At 38.7% G+C, this 16502-nt stretch overlaps 1 protein-coding gene across 1 annotated transcript; it reads left to right on the top strand.

Annotated features, from left to right (window-relative positions):
* The first annotated feature begins 3133 nt into the window (after window positions 1–3133).
* Window positions 3134–15387, top strand: pxdc1b (PX domain containing 1b). The gene is made up of 5 exons (XM_062441687.1): window positions 3134–3812; window positions 11780–11871; window positions 11998–12115; window positions 12214–12325; window positions 12838–15387. The coding sequence occupies exons 1-5, from the start codon at window positions 3557–3559 to the stop codon at window positions 12959–12961; spliced, it is 702 nt and encodes a 233-aa protein (XP_062297671.1). The 5' UTR covers window positions 3134–3556; the 3' UTR covers window positions 12962–15387.
* The last annotated feature ends 1115 nt before the right edge of the window (window positions 15388–16502 follow it).

Raw genomic sequence — 16502 nt, 5'->3', positions numbered from 1 at the left:
ATACATGATAGGCAAAAAGTCAACACAGTCACCAGAAAAACAAAACTGGCATTGCACATTTCTGCAAACCACAAATATGTTGAATCTGTATTTTTTTTTTAAACGTTTGCCATCATCAGTTCAATAACTATTTTTTAGATGTGACAGCGCTGTCTGGTGTGGTTAAATTTAGGCAAAAAACCCACTTGGTTAGGTTTGGGGAAAGATCATGGTTTGGATTAAGATTTTAAAAAATGCTAAGCGAGGTGGTCTGGAACAGCTTTGATACTTTTCTAACTTTCCATCTAACTTTCTAGCTAACCACCCGACCCCTCCGACCCCTCATAAGAAAGTCAGCTCACATAGATGTCATCTGAACTATATTACTTTAAAACTTGATATGATATGCATTAGATTCAACGTAGCTGTGGTTTGCAGAGACGTACAATGCCAAAATCTTATTCTGCCAACTGAGCTAAAACAGTTGATCTAAACCAAATGAAACTAAAAGCTAAAAAAATAGACAGACTTCACTTTTCTTTTGTTTGTAGGACTGATCCACTTCACTAACTGGTTTGGGCTGGGTGTCATTTAAATTACAATACCAGTAGCAATCCAAGTACCCTTAAAGTGATACCGATACCAATTGAGTACTTCATTCAATACCATGAATATCATGTGAACGCCCAAGTCCATACAAATACTTATATTTTCTAGCTCTGGGTGCAAAAAGGATCAATTGCAGGTATAGTTCAATACTACTTGGTATCAATTTATGTCGGTCGATACCTTAAAGGGTTTGAGCCCCGATACCCAGCTCTAGTACTGACATCCATTGTTCATAGAGGATGAATCCTAATTACTTTGGCGAGCCCTCAAAGTTTAATCTAGTGACACCATGAGGTTGACATTTTTTGTTTTTTTAGTGAAATATCTTCACAACTAGACACTCTTATCCCTGGCTGGATGGATTGCAGTTAAATTGTATAGGTGAACATGTTATAATATAAGCTGCTAATCATCGGTCTGCATGTTAGCATTAAGCTCATTGTGGCCCCATTGAGATACTATGAGGCTGTACTGCATGCCACTTTTGTTTCTATCAGATTCTCTCTGGATTTCAGTCTGAATATTACTTAAATAATGTTGCTCCTTTGCCGTTGCCCACTGAGATCAAACTTAGCCATTACACTACCTCTATATCTCTTAATAGCTGAGCTTTCGTGCCTGCAAAGCCCAGCCAAGATAAAATGAACACACTGCATCACACACTTCAACCACAACATGACAAATCAACATTCGATGGCCGGTCACGGTGCTGTGCGTCACAGTTATTTTCTCCCTACTGTATAATTCAGCTATTTTAATGATACAGATTAATGTCTGGTGCTATGCGGACAACAATACTGAAAGAGCTCTATGTAATATGCTGTATGCTTGCTGTAAACAACCTATGACGTTAGTGATCATATGATTTTGGATTCATTGTTATGGTTCCCTTTTCATGTTAAGTACACTTGCCTGCTCATGAATTACAGTAAGATACTACAAAAATATATGTATGTTTTTTATCTGTTTTGCTCCAACGAAATGACACTCTTAAAAGCCTGTTTGAAGCTTCTTTTTTTTTTAAAGCTATAGTTATGTATGTCACTACACTACAGACATTATTCTCAGAAAGCAAATTCTTAGCTCTCTCAGTATCTACTGTATCTCACTTCCGGTTTAAGAAAATGAGCATTCAATTCAAGCATGCTGTTTTCCCTGGAGATGCCCAAGATTCACTTCCACTTACAGTTTAACTTGAAACTAATAACACAGAACATTACAGAGAAATAACATGACGTATTGAATTGCTATCTGTGGTTGACAATATAACATCTAGAAAACCGGGAATCCCCCAACTTGTACATTTTACTCCCTTTTCCTCTTTAACCATCTTTAACTATAACAGGATCAGTGTTCTTCCTCATTGGCGACACACATGATTAGCAGCTAAATCATTACCAACGTTTATATGTATCCCTTCAACTGGAAGCTCATAGGCCGAAGTGCAACCAGGAACCAAACCATTTTCATCTTGCAGGGGGGAGCAAAAAACAAGGTTCAAGTGACGTTTTTAGACTATTTTACTGTGACAAATAGAAACATTAAATTTTCCCTGATTGTCTGGCTACACTTCCTTTTTTTAGCTGCTATATTTGGAATAAAGAGACTTAAAACATGTAATTGGAAGCTTCTAAAGGGACACAAATGTGTAAAATCAAGCACATTAAAAGCAGGATTCCCCTTCTTCAGTCTGGTCCCTACAGATTTCAAGCGTCATTATGTGTGCACGTGCCTTTATGTGCTTTCATTCTCAATTAACATGCTATTTCCTGTGCTGTATAGTTATGAATTGCTTTTACCAGAACTGTTTGCAGAGAGTCCTCTTCCCACAGTAGACTACAGCAGTTAATTACAGCTGAATTGTCATTACTGGACTTGGCCATGGCTTCCTGTAAAGCTCTTTTTACTGGTCTCTTGTCTCTCCACTCTGTGAAACATTAGTGTGCTGCTGCTCGACTCAAAGGGGCAATGCAGGGAAAATCTGCTCCTTTCTTTTTTTTCTTGGTCACTCTTGTCAGGACATCTTTTCGCTGTGGCTAAATATTGGCAATACTGTGTGTTTTTGTAAAGAAACTGAGAATTCTGCATATAGGGAAATATTCCTGCTCCTTTGTTGGCATTGTGAGACTCTATTTCAGCAGATTTTTCCCCCCTTGTGGTTATTTCCAAGATCATGTGTGCTGATTTGAAAAAAAGATGTGGTAGTGACCAAAAAGACCCCAAACATTCAAGGAACACTGGCAGCTATTTAAATAAATAAATAAAAAGAAAGAGAAAGAGAAAGAAAACACTATTTCTCCTGCTCATTTATAAGGAGACAGTCGGGTTTTCTTCTTCTTCTTTTTTGTCTTTGCAGCCCTTTGCATTCTTTGCATAATAATACCCTGTTGACAAGGAAGGAAGGAAGGAAGGAGGGAGGAAGGAGAGGGGAGGAAACTGTGCTGAAAGAAAAGCAACTGCTTGTCCAGACAGTGTGAAGTGAACTGCTGTGTGGATTTAGGGAAACTGTCCGCAGACTGGAGAGTCGAGGGACCTGAGGGGAACTTTCATTTACAGAGATGTGGCTTTTAATCGCTTTGGACGTCTCCTCGAGAAATATGAGCTCTTAAGAAATAATTTTGCAATATTGAAATGTTTTGTTTTTTCAGTGACAGGGGCGTTACTTTAATGATAAAGTCTGTCTTTTTTTTCTCTCTCTCTGTCTCAAATCATGCCACGTTTGAGATTACGCATGTGATGGGCTGAGCAAACGCAAATGATCATCCTCCTCCTGTGCGTAAAGCTGTTACTAGACCTCCAACAGAAGACTGACGCCCCCCACCACCACCCCACCCTTAAAAGTTACAGAAGTTGCCCTCTTCTTGTTTGCCATTTATATTTTCATTTTCTCCTGGAGCCTTGACTTTCAGCTCTCAGACAGCCAGCTGTGCGCCGGCCCGCCCCAGCATGCTGGACTGACGTCTGAGGAATGGCATCGGCTGTTTTTGAAGGGACGTCGCTGGTCAACATGTTTGTCCGGGACTGCTGGGTCAACGGGATCCGGAGACTCATCATCAGCCAACGGGGAGAGGAAGAGGAGTTTTTCGAGATCAGGACTGAGTGGTCCGATAGGAACATTTTATACTTGCATCGGAGTTACTCCGATCTTGGGCGGCTGTTTAAAAGACTCGTTGAGTCTTTCCCTGAGGACAGAAGAGACCTCTCCAAGTCTCCACTGATAGAAGGTTGGTCTTAAGGGACTGTGGTTAAATTACATGTTTTGTTTTTTTTTAATAACAGGAAGTGATGATAGAGCATTTACCCCCCTATGGGACCACCAGGGATCCCTACTAAAAAGGGGAGTAATGCATTTGCACTATAATACTATCCATAAGTAACACAATGACTGAATGTGTGACTATTTTGGTCTTAATTTGCATACACTCCCTGTAATAAAACATATAAAAGCTAAAAGATTGGGGACCCTGAGACTAAACTTATCAAATGGGGGGTCTGTGGTCTAATTTGTGTCAGTTTAGGGGTCCTTAATTTGAAAAAAGTATCAGAAATAATAAAATTACGAGGGTGAAATTCTGGGACAGGGACGTAGCTACAAATAATAATGAAGGGGCCATCTGAGAAGGGGGTGACAGAACAACCTCCTCTATTTTTGAATCTATGAATTGTCATGAAATGGTGAAACAGTCCAAACAAAAGTTAGAGTGCAAGTTGCAAAAATTAAATTGCTCATTTTATCCCACTAACAGTCTCAAACCCCCAAAACATTGAGTTTACAATGATATAAAACAGAGAAAAGCAGCTAATCGTCACCTTTTTTGGCAGTTTTGCTTGTTAAAGACTTCAAATGATTAGCTGATTATCATAATAGTTGCCATTTAAGTTTCTGTCAATCCAGTAATAGTATCTGCACTAATTATTTTAACCTATCTCTAATATCTCTCTTGACTTAACTACAACATTACGCACTTCGGCTCACAATTTCATCATCTGTTATTTTACTTGTTGGAAAGTTTAAGTTCAGCATGTTTCACCTCATCAGACCAAACACATGTTGGTCTGAAATTTTTGTCAGCAAACAGAAGAAAAACAGAAATCCAGTCTATTTCTTTCTATTGCTTCAGAAGGGAAGAAAAGGTCATGTTTTTGTGATACTTTGCAGCTTTGGGTCATATGGTGTAACATGATTAAATTAAAGAAGTAAAGCATATAATCAATCAAGCATTCAGGGCTAATCTTAACTAGACTAGACTAGACAGACATGTTTGGACAGGTTGATAATTAACAAGGTCCATTTTAGGATGTCACGTTAGCAGACCTATCACATAGCCTGTAGACCACAAGACCAATATGCTGACAGCACGTTTCAGATCCTTGTCAATAAGCAGGACCTAAAAGCCTGTGAGGTCTGTGAGATCTGCTGTATGTCTGTGTCAACTAAAATTTGGGTTAACAGGAAGTAGAAAGGAAAAAAAGACAGTATTGATGAATTTGCTCTAAGCATCTAATGCATTGTACTGTAACTCTGCAAATGAAATGAGCAGGAGTATCTGGTATGGTGGAAGGGAAGGAAAAGCACAGAGACAAAATAAAAGTGCACAGAAGTAGACCAGGGCTGGCTGCTGTCCTCTCATCAGACTAAAAGTAGACATGAAAGTTTGCATTGCAGATATCAGTCACATATCATTGTGCAATATGATTTACTGAGACCATATCCTACATATTCACGATGTGGCTTTAAAATATTGAATATTAGGTTATAATACGCAGGATTTGTGAGCAAATAATTCAACTTTATTTATTTGCATTGCACCTTTAATACAAGAAATGCAGCTTAAAGTGCTTTACAACAAAATAAATTACATGCACCAAGTACTTCACATAGAAAACACATTAAAAAAACCATAATATCATGTAAAAAGACATAAAATGGAAAATAAAACCTACTTGATAACAATAATAAACACAAGATAAAGATACAATACATGGTAATTGAGACTTAATAAGCTAAAACTCAAAGTATTTCATTATGTGTACACAATCTATAAATCTGCACCCAGGTCTGTGAAGCTATAAGCAAACAGAACCTCCTTTTTTCTCACCAAAAAACCTAAATAATGACATATTAACTTAACTTTTAATGCTATGACTGCACCATTTTATAATTAATGAAAACATACAGAAAACTTTTAGGCAGTTTATTGAGGTCGGTGTTGAAGAGTGAACCTATGGCCCCAGCGTTTGGATCTTTGACACTGCGGTGCCCTGACATTGCCAATAGGTTTGGCAGTACTCCCAGCTTGTTCTGTGTGTACGATCACCCCACACAGTCTCCTTGGCACTTCCCTTTTGTCTTTACCCACTGAGCCTATACGAATGCTTTGAAACATCCCTTTAGTGGCGACTGGAAAGCTTTGCTTCCTGCCCATGCACTGAAATAGCTGACAGAGTTGTTGACAGCTTCGCCGCTGCCACACAGCAGTGCACAGTGCATTTTGGGAAGAGACATTTCTGATCTCATGACTCACTCTTCACTTCTTTTTTTCTTTCTTTTTTTAAACGTCTGTCACAGTTTATCCTGATTACAATGAAAAATGAAGGGAGATGTGATACCAGCTACCAACAGTGTTTCATTATGACTCATGCTGGTTTGACAGTTTCATTGATGGGAAGCAAGCCACAGGGTTAATAACATTCCCCTAATGGCCTTTCCTTAATTCCAACCTCTGTTCAATATTTCATTTGCATCCCTTCTAATTGCCTCATAGATTGAAAGTCCTGTGAAAAATCGTAGCTCCGGCCTTTCTTAGTCCACTTTGCTCCAGTTTCAGGCTCTGCTCATGTTTTCCTGTGTCTGTGCTGCGCCTAGGCAACAGGGAAGGCGTGCAGAGCCTTCAGACTGATGTCATGATGAGAGAAAGAGGGGGCGAGAGAGAGAGAGAGAGAGAGAGAGAGAAGGTGACTGGGAGAGGAGTGGACTTCCCATATTTAGTCCCTGCGGTCTGCGGAGGCTTCATAACACTTACGTTACATGTGACCCCAGAGTGAACACAGACAGGGATCCATGTGAGACAGATTCCATCGAGGAATGTAGATGGAGGGTCTGAAATTACTCCCTGGTTCACTCAATCACTACTTGCTACGTGTTTACTAATAGTTTACTTTTAGACCTATTTATCATTAATAATCAGTACATTAACATTTAATAAATGGTTTATAACACACTATAATGTAGTTGTAAGCAGGTATAAGTGTTTATTAATGTGTTAGTCAACAACTATAACTCCTCCTGTGGACACCCATAAGTTAAGGATGGTGTACAAAGAGATAATGAATGACAATATAGTAACATATTGTTGTTGTAATAATATAAAATATGTCTTTATAGGAGAAGTTATGATTATTGACAAATACTGTACATTAATAATTACTTTATAATGTTCTTATATCTGCTTATAACTGTATTATAGTGTATCATAAACTGTTATAAACTGTTCATATGCTGACAGTAAAGTCTCACTGCACTAAGTCACACCTCTAACAAAGCAGAAGTACTGTATTGTATGAAGTGGAAACTTTTGTCATGCCAGGTTTGTAGATTCAAGGCCAGTAAAAATTCTCACGTCTATTAATTCCATGTAACCAAAATACGCTTGTTGGCTTTCTTGTCAAGGGTTTGACTAGAAGATCGAAACCAAAATAAACTTACAGACGGCAGCCGATTAGCTTCAAAAGTGGAAACGGGAAAAGAGCTAGCTCAGCTCTGTCTGAATGTAACAAAAGTCTCTTAGCAGCTTTTCTAAATAACACAATATATTTATATTGCTTGTTAAATCTGTAAATGATAAGCTAAGCTAAGCTACCTGATTGCTGGCTGTAGCCTTTAAACTCCCTATCTAAAAGGACAACAGAGGCATATTAGTAAAGGAGCTCTGAGTTTGTGTTGTTTGTGCAACCAATAAATAAGTATTTTAATTCTCTACGTGACAAAAAGTAGAAAGATGAGATGAGAGAGAGATGCAACAAATGTCCTGGGCTGGTTATGAACCAGCGTGGTTGAACCCTGCAAGTTTTCCTTTACACACGTTTGATAATTGCGGTTAGTTATTGGTTACATAAGTATGTGAATGACAATATTTTAATTGGTTTACTTGTGACAAAGTTGCCATGTGGTCACGATACACAGCTAATGATTCAATATTTGACGATCAGGATCTAAAAACACTTCATATACTTCATACAGTCAAACATACAGAAATAGTGGGACACACGGAGTAGAAGAAGTTACATTTTTCTTATGGCCACGGATGCTTGCTTTGATATGCTCTGCTTGGCGTCCAGAAATAACATGTTGACGAAACTGCAGAGTTCGTGGTTAGATGATAAAGTGTTATGCAGCTAACATGTGCTTATCAGATTTATACAGATAGCTGCGAAAAGAAGCTGGTGCTTACAACATCTGATGTCTGTTTAGATAGCGTGTTCGACGATGACTTGGACGTTCCTCGTTCCTGTCGTACAGCTGCTTGTACTTTGTTATCTCAACTCAAAGATGATCCAGATTGTCAACATGGCGTGCTGCTGTAGAGTTAACAAATAAGTAAGATCACAAAAACAACAACACTATGACGAAGTATGACTAAATGTCATATGTCTGTTATTGCTACATTTGAGCTTCTTGTTGCACTAACTCTGAGTTAAACAACCAAAACAAATAATAAATAACCTCAGAGAGAAGAAGATGTTGAGGACTTGTTACAGTTGGACCACAGTGGCGAGGAAGTCAATGCAAGAAATTAAAGGAAATACATTTAGGAGACCCTGGTAGGAAAAAACAGCTGGTTTCCTTGTCAGTGGCTTTGAAGGTATTTCCAAAAGAACAACTGTGTAATTATAAAACAGCAGATCAGACATGAAATACACACAGATGAGTATTTTTTAAGTTGACTTTGACATTATGGGCTTTAGTTTTGTGTGGGCTTGTAGTTTTCAGTGCCTGGGATATTGTCCTGAGCCCTGCGCCTGTTTGGTGATTTGCTTTAGTGGGTGGAGAGGTGCAGTGGGAGGGGAGGGGTGTCACAGGCATTACAGTGGCGCACTGCAATTTTGGCATCAAAACTGATTGCAACTGCGCACATCCGTGTCCTGTGCTATTTCAAACACTTTAATTACTGAAGGCAACTTATGTAAAGCTTTAGAAAATCAACCCAACCAAGTTTTGCTGTTTGGTTTTTGTTTTGCATCATTTAAACAGTAGACACACATGTACAGGAAAAGCTTCATTCTAATTACTGTCCAAGAAGTAGGGGTATGAAAGCCTTTAATTTCATCTGATAAGCATCCTTTACAGTCATTTGATAGCTGCAGGTACTTGTTGTATCTGTATTCTCTAATTCGAGAGGCAAGAATCGTCAAACTGCGATTAAAAACATCAGACACACTTAGTTATCTCAATTAGGTCTTGCGTAATCAACACCAAGCTGTTGCAAAATAACCACACGCACTTCTCTTTTGCACGTATAACTTTGCGTTTTACACAGCCTGCTAGTTGGGGACAGTGACAAGCAACAATGTGAAGGTTTAAACAGACTGTTGTTTCATCAGCACACTGAAAATACTGATATACATTATTGTAGATATATCTATGCACAGCCAAATCTTAAATTCAACCTCTAGTATAACAGTGGTATTTATAAATGCAAATTGGTGACTTCTTAATTTTCGATATATCCAGAAATGATAATTAAAAAGAGACAAATTATGCTCTTCCAGCATGTTTGCTCTGCTGTGTATTTGCACTAGCAGCCCTGCGTGTCTTAGAAGAGTTTCTCCTCTAAACTTTCCACTCCATTACCAAACTGTCAGTTTGTTATGGAGGAGAGAGAGAGAGAGAGAGAGAGAGAGAGAGAGAGAGAGAGAGAGAGAGCGAGCACTGCTGTAAAAGGGATGAAAAGACTTGCTGTGACTGTTATTAGCTCCTAACACCGCCTCTGATAATACATTCTTCCTGATCCCACCCTGTTTCCATGTGCACCCTGGGTGCCCTGTGCACCCAATAAATTATGTGCACTTGTGCTCTGTGCCTTGATTCACAACATTAATGTCCTCGATGGCAGGAAGAGTACATAAACTTAACTAACTTGTTTGTGAGGGTAGCAGCAAGCTCGACTGGATGGGACTTGAAGTTATCATCCAGGTTTCTGTTCAAGATGTTAACTACTTTCTACTATCTTGATGTTGAATTGTTAACTGACACATAGCTTCTCTAAGCGCTATCTTTGGCACCACACCTCTGTATCAAACAGCGTGAACTTCAACAGTATAAATTATGTGTTGTATTCACTTATAATACACTTATAATATCAGAAGTATGCCCTCCTGAACAGAGCTACATGGAAACAGTCTGGACAGCTTGAAACTGTTTATCTCCCCATTGAAGAGGCGGGGTGAACCACACTGTGACACACACACACACACACACACACACACACACACACACACACACACACACACACACACACACACACACACACACACACACACACACACACACACACAGGTCTAGTTTACTCCCATTTAAAGTATTGAATATTGGCGTTTAACTCACAAAAACATCAGTATAAAAGACATCTACATTACTATTAGTTATGTCTACAGTCTAAAAAGTTGATGAACAGCTGTTTAGTTATGACATAACAACACAATACATCCACATAAAACATTCATGAATACTGTCAAAGTTAAACAAAGGAACATGATCCGGAGGCAGCTTCAGCTTCAGACTGGGCGGGAGGGAGTCTCACTTGGTTCTTAGCTATGATTTAACAGCCCAGTCACTCCTCACATCCCTTTGGGGATGATGTCATCACTGTGGGGCATTATAAATGGATGAGGCTGTGACTGTGCATAGTGTTGCTTTAGACTCTCTTACTCAGTGCTTCCATGTAACAGTAACCGCTGTGTGACTGCGCTCGGTCCGTACCACTTACATCAGACAGAGCCTCATCATCATCATCAGTGCGGCTGCAGTCTTCATCATTATTCTTCTCACCACATCCCTTTGTCAGCATGGCCGTAAATGATGCTTTGCTGACTGCTCGGTCACATGGGCGGTTGCCTTGTATTGCTAAATGTGCTGATCTTACACTCCCACACCCTCCTACATTGCGTTCCTAGTTTCATGGAGGATTAACGTGTTATCGCAGACTTTGTTCTGCGGCTTCTCTGTTATTACTGCTCTTATACAGATGTGTGCAATCACAGTGGCAGTTTTACCGCACCAGTTTGTACCGTGTAGAGCTGCAACAATTACAGGATTAGCTGCATCATTTTGAGTCATTTTTATGAGGAAAAAATAACCAAATTGTCTGATTTCAGCTTCTCTAATGTGAATATTTTCTTTTTTCTTTAATCTTTTATGACAATAAACTGAATATTTTTGAGTTGTGGACAAAACAAGACATTGGACGTCATCTTGTCCTTTGGGAAGCAGTGATTGACCATTTTCTACATTTCTAGACCAAACAAGCAATACATTCAATGAGAAAATAATCATTAATTGCAGCCCTAATACCGTGCACTGTGTTCTTGATTTGAAGACAGTAATGAATCATTTTTTTCTCTCTCTGCCTGCTTGGGGCAAATATCAGAGGACATTGTTAATTAAAAGGTTACAGTATTAAACCAGCTACCACCTTTTCCCTCGCATTGGTGGCAACCTTTTTCAGCGTATGAATAAATTGAGCCCTGCTGTCTGGCTTTTTGTTGCCTGACCGATGGAGAGAATAAACTCTGGTGGCAATAAAGGTCAAAGCAGCTGCCCTTTTTATATTGTTTGGGGCACAGAAATAGTTTTGCTTAACATTTTGATTGCGGTAAACTTTCTTTGTAGATTACACTTTTTAGTTCAGTGCTGATTGTTTTATTTTTAATGTATATTACTATGTTATCAAGGTTATTTTAGCCCATAGTTGGTGACGCTGGTGCATTGAATTACACTTACAATTACTGTATTGAAAGGTTTCAAAGTTGGCTAAAAGATACCGTTAAATATGACATACCACCTCTAATTATGACGTATATTAAAAAATGAAAGGTCCTGAGCTTCCCAAAGTAAAGATTAGTGGCTGAGCTGTTGTATTGACTTGACTGATAAACTGGTAACTCATTGTATTTCCACATTTATGTGTTTCAGGACTGGTAAAAATCAAAGAGGCGAACGACATAGAGGAGAAACTGAATGAGGTGGAAAGGCTACTGAAGAATGCTATCAACATGCCATGCAAGGTGAGTCCCTCAACTCAAACCTGTAAAACCTTTAAGACCAAGTTTTTATCAGTATGCTAGTGTTCAATGCCTGTTAGAAGACTTATATTTCTTTCCTGTGACTAACTAAACTAACTCCCTCCACAGTATTCCAGGTCAGAGGTAATGTTGACTTTCTTTGAGCGGTCACCGTTGGACCAAGTGTTGCGAAATGACAAAGTCCACAGAATCCAGCCATGTTTTCAGAGCCCCATCAAGATATCAGGTACGTTACTGTATCTAGTATCTACGGATCCACTGTTTACATTCCTAAAATCACAATGACCTAAACAGGTGACGCAATGTGCACTCTGTACCTTTCAGAAATCATGCGGTCGAATGGATTCTGTCTGGCCAATACAGAAACCATCGTATTCGATCACAGTCTTCCAGAAGAAAAAGAGAGACCTTCATCCACTGACTCTGTGGAACATACGTGAGTATTAAGACCTCAACAACTGTCTTTGCATAAGTTACTCTATCAGTTCCAGTATCATGGAGCCCATTAATGGATCAGCAGAAAAGCTGGGGTACAATCCAAGTCAGTTTAGCTCCCAAATTGGCTGCAGCATAACTCAAATTACCCCCCTCGTTTTCCAACAATGTAAGAATTTCCGTGTTTGTTTTTTAATTGTACAGTTATTTGCTTTGGTAAGTCCTTGAATGCGACCCAACCCCAGGACCCTCCACCCCTTGTACACAAAGGAAGTGTGTCTGTGCACCTCTTCCTTCCTTGGGTGTGTGAAGGAAGCAAAAGAGGAACACATTCCTTTCGGTGCTTCACACAAAACAAGATTTTAATGGCTCACATTATACCACTGACTCTATGGGTTGAAACCATTAGAAAAAGAGTCTTAAAATCAAATGCATTAAACTTTTAATACCTTAGTAAGACTACACAGGTCTATTAATAACCATGCAGTAATATATCTTTCATTATTCTGCCAGGTATGAGGACGGATCAGAGTTTTTGCCAGTGGAATCAGACCTGTGTGATGAGGACCCAGAGGCGTATGTCACCAACCTGTCCTACTACCACCTGGTCCCGTTTGAAACTGACATCCTGGAATGAGGAACTTACACAACAGATGCCTGCTGATGGACATCTGATCCTATCGTTGAGGAGTACGCACTCTTAAATGGAACCTAGCTATGCAACGCTGCACGTAGCTGCTCCGATTTAATAATGCTGCTGAAAAGACCAAAATATTGGAACAGCAACACCACTTATTCCTCCTTATGTGACGTCACCGGTGTGCCTCAATCGGAGCCTTATTTAAGTAACGTGAACTGGATTGTCTGTAGACCTCCTGCAGAAGGTTTTTTAGGTGATGCAACACATCCTGTAGCAGCCATTATGCAGGTTCTCAATCCTCAGAAACATTTTGAAACATGCAGCATCTAATATATCAGAATCTGTGGTTTAGAGTATGACTGCAATCAGAGGAAATGTTCCTTATTGGACCATTCACCATTACATATATACAGTATATATAACTTTGTGGAATTTACCAGCTTTCTGTCTTTTTCAATAAGTCGTTGTATCTTCAGCATTTAACTGTGCACAGCCAATTCTCCCATTGGACCTCTACGATGGCATAGTGGGCCTTTGGATATCGCCTTCTCCTGTAAAATGCTCCTTCATGTGTAATCCAGTGTTAACCACTCTGGTATGGTGTACTTCCTTTGGGAATACAGGAAGCTTTGTGTATGATTTTTGCTTATGGTGCAATTTCCACCAGCATTTAGGAACTTTAATGTTTTAATGTGCAGTTGATTCCTTGGCGTGAGAGTACTGTAAAGATGCAAGTGAAATGAGCATCAAGAAAAAACACAATATTTTATGCTAATAGACTCCAATTTGTTCGCATAAGAATTAGATTAATTTGTCATGGTTGTATGCAGATTATGCTTCTCTGCTCACTTGTTTCTTGGGCTACTGTCAAGTTGAAGAATATAAAAGAAATATTAAGTGTCATTATTGTTTTGTTGCAACACACTCTTTCCAAAGTGAGAATGTAATGCTGCCTTTTTGGGTGCCTGTGAGAATTTTAATGAAGTTTTGCCTGAATAATGCATTACATTGTAATTGTGTTAGATGTGTAGCTTGTAAATGTTGCTTGTTTTTGTGTTTATAATTATTTGACATATTAGAGAAGAGAACAAGTGTTTCCATTATAACTGAATCATCTCACTGCTGTTGTTGCTGTCTGAGTGATTAAAACAGGGCAAAGAAAGCTTTGTTTTATGGGTCAATGGAGGGCATATGTGACTCGGTCTGTAAGATGACGTGAGTGGGCTCGGTCTGACAGTTGACTACAGTCTTAGTGAATGTGGGAGTCTGCAGCTTGGCCTGCAATAGGGGGAACAAACCCTCTCTTTATCTAAAGAAAACAAATGACCTTTGCTGTACTAAACACTTTCTATAGGAAAAGTTATGTGAAATAGGCAAACATTTGATTGAAATTCATGCTTTTTCTATGTTTTTGGGTCTTCCCACAATAAGGATGGTGCTTTTGCAATGTGTTTATATGTTTTTAATGCAACTGAAAGGCAAAAATGTATATTTGTTTATGGCTTAAAAAGTGTTTTATTTAAAGTTTAGTCAATGCAGAAGTCATTGTGGCCATACAATGTAGGCAAAACAGCTTGCGTCCATTTTTCTGCCAATCCAAATACAAAGGCATTCAGCCCTCACAATCTTGGCACACGAGACCTCAACAGGATGGTCCTCCGCATGAGTCTATTTAGTAACACAGTCATGATCACTATTCACCCCGTGAGAAAGTACAGCTCTTTCTCAGGGGAGCAAAACTTGGTGAGAAATGTTTTTGTCTTGAATTGATATGGATATTTCACGGTCATAAAATTCATGCTGAAGTAATCTCGCTTGCAGACAACTACCCACGTTAATGGCAATATCATTCAATAATAACAAACTGGAATTTCTGATTTAAAATATTTGACACCAAAGTCACATTTTCTCTGCAAAACAGCTGCTAGACGTTTATCAAACCATGTGAAGATTTAAAGCTATGTCAAGACCCTTTTGCAAGCATGGGGCAGTGCATTATAAACATTCAAGTTATGGATTAAATGGTACTCAACCAATCCTGTGCAGTGAGTTTAAAAATGTTTAAAAATGTCAGTGCAGACACCCATCATGCCAGCGGGGGTGTGAGGATTCAGAGGAGGACAGTGTGATAGATATTAATTAAATAATATTACACAAAAGTTGGTATTTATTTGGTAAACTTCAGCCACATTCTGTGAAGCTAACCTTTCGACGCCTTGTAATTTAATGTCTACGTGTTGATGTCTGATGTGAGATCTTTTTTTTTTTTTGCTGTGTAAATGTGTCAAAACAACGGACTGAATGAAGATAATCCTCATTATGTGGTCACATGTTTGGAAAACTTTAAAGCTATTCTGACAGTATTAGATACAAATTATCCTTGAAGATTCTCAAAGAAATAAATATGTTTTCAATAAAATGAATATTCATGTTATGTTTTCTTTGTTGACTGCTGTTGACAGACTTTAATTAGTTCAAATTTGCTCCATCTTGAGCTACAACATTAAATTGCTGCTTACACATTCATGCATCAGCAATAATTACCTCCTATTAATATGTTTATAAGATACATGACCAACCCCCTATGTAAAATATGTGCAGTATATTACATTTATAGTTATTTTGAAGAAAAAACATTTGTGCAAATAATAAGATAAATATTGCATGCTGGCTCATTGTCACACTGCCATGTCTTACTGGGACATTTGAATGGAATAGAGCCATTGTTAATGTTTATTGGTAACATCTGTGCTTTTTGTACTTATGTCTAAATGGCAGTAAAGTGTTAAAATGTCTTCTGGTATTGTCCTGCACTAATAAAGCTGCAAAAAGAGCAAGTGAGCTGCAGATTAAGCATCATTTTGTACATTTTGTACCTACACAGACCTGAGAAGAGATCTAATCATGCATTACAGGTGAAAGCATCCGTGTGGGCAAACAATAGTATGTCAGGGCTTGTATATAGATTAGATTTTGAGATAGGGACTCGCTTCAAGATGGGATTGCAAGATCAAGTCAGACTTCTAATGTTCTCAAATAATAATGTTACAACCAGTGAAATAACCAATAGATAAATGGTTGTGTGTCCTGCTTTGCCTGGTTAATAATCCAGCCTTGATAATATTAATACAGATGTTTTGATATCAAATACAAAATAGACAGGATCATATAAATCACCCCTGTTCTGGCCTCTTTTCCTCTGGTTTAGTGTTGAGACTTTACTGACTATGTTTAAAGTATTTAATGGACTGGCTCGTCTTTATATTGCCTGTTAGAGCCAGAGTGCTGCCTCAGATCTTCAGGCAGACCTCCTCTGGCTGCTCCTTCCTTCTGGCTCGGGACTAAAGGTGACCAGGCTTTTGCGGTCAGAGCTCTCCAGTTTCAGTGGAGCTCCCTGCCTGAAAATCTGAAGACATCTTTTAAATCACTTCTCAGACTGTGCCTCTCTAAAAAGCCTTTGATTGATGTTTGTCCAAAGTTTTATTTTTCCAAATCTAATCTTTTTTTTTGTATTATTTGTTTTATTATGTTTCCTACT

Source organism: Scomber scombrus, chromosome 20, assembly GCF_963691925.1.
Source record: "Scomber scombrus chromosome 20, fScoSco1.1, whole genome shotgun sequence".
In the NCBI taxonomy this organism is placed as follows: domain Eukaryota; kingdom Metazoa; phylum Chordata; class Actinopteri; order Scombriformes; family Scombridae; genus Scomber; species Scomber scombrus.
Note: the sequence above shows the minus strand (reverse complement) of the source record. Positions and strands in the feature narration are given on the sequence as shown.

Bases quoted from the DNA above. Each gene is read 5' to 3' on its own strand.
- pxdc1b (XM_062441687.1), top strand. From the start codon at position 3,557: ATGGCATCGGCTGTTTTTGAAGGGACGTCGCTGGTCAACATGTTTGTC. The intron at 12,116-12,213 runs GTACGTTACTGT...TGTACCTTTCAG, and splicing joins GAGCCCCATCAAGATATCAG to AAATCATGCGGTCGAATGGA. The intron at 12,326-12,837 runs GTGAGTATTAAG...TTATTCTGCCAG, and splicing joins ACTGACTCTGTGGAACATAC to GTATGAGGACGGATCAGAGT.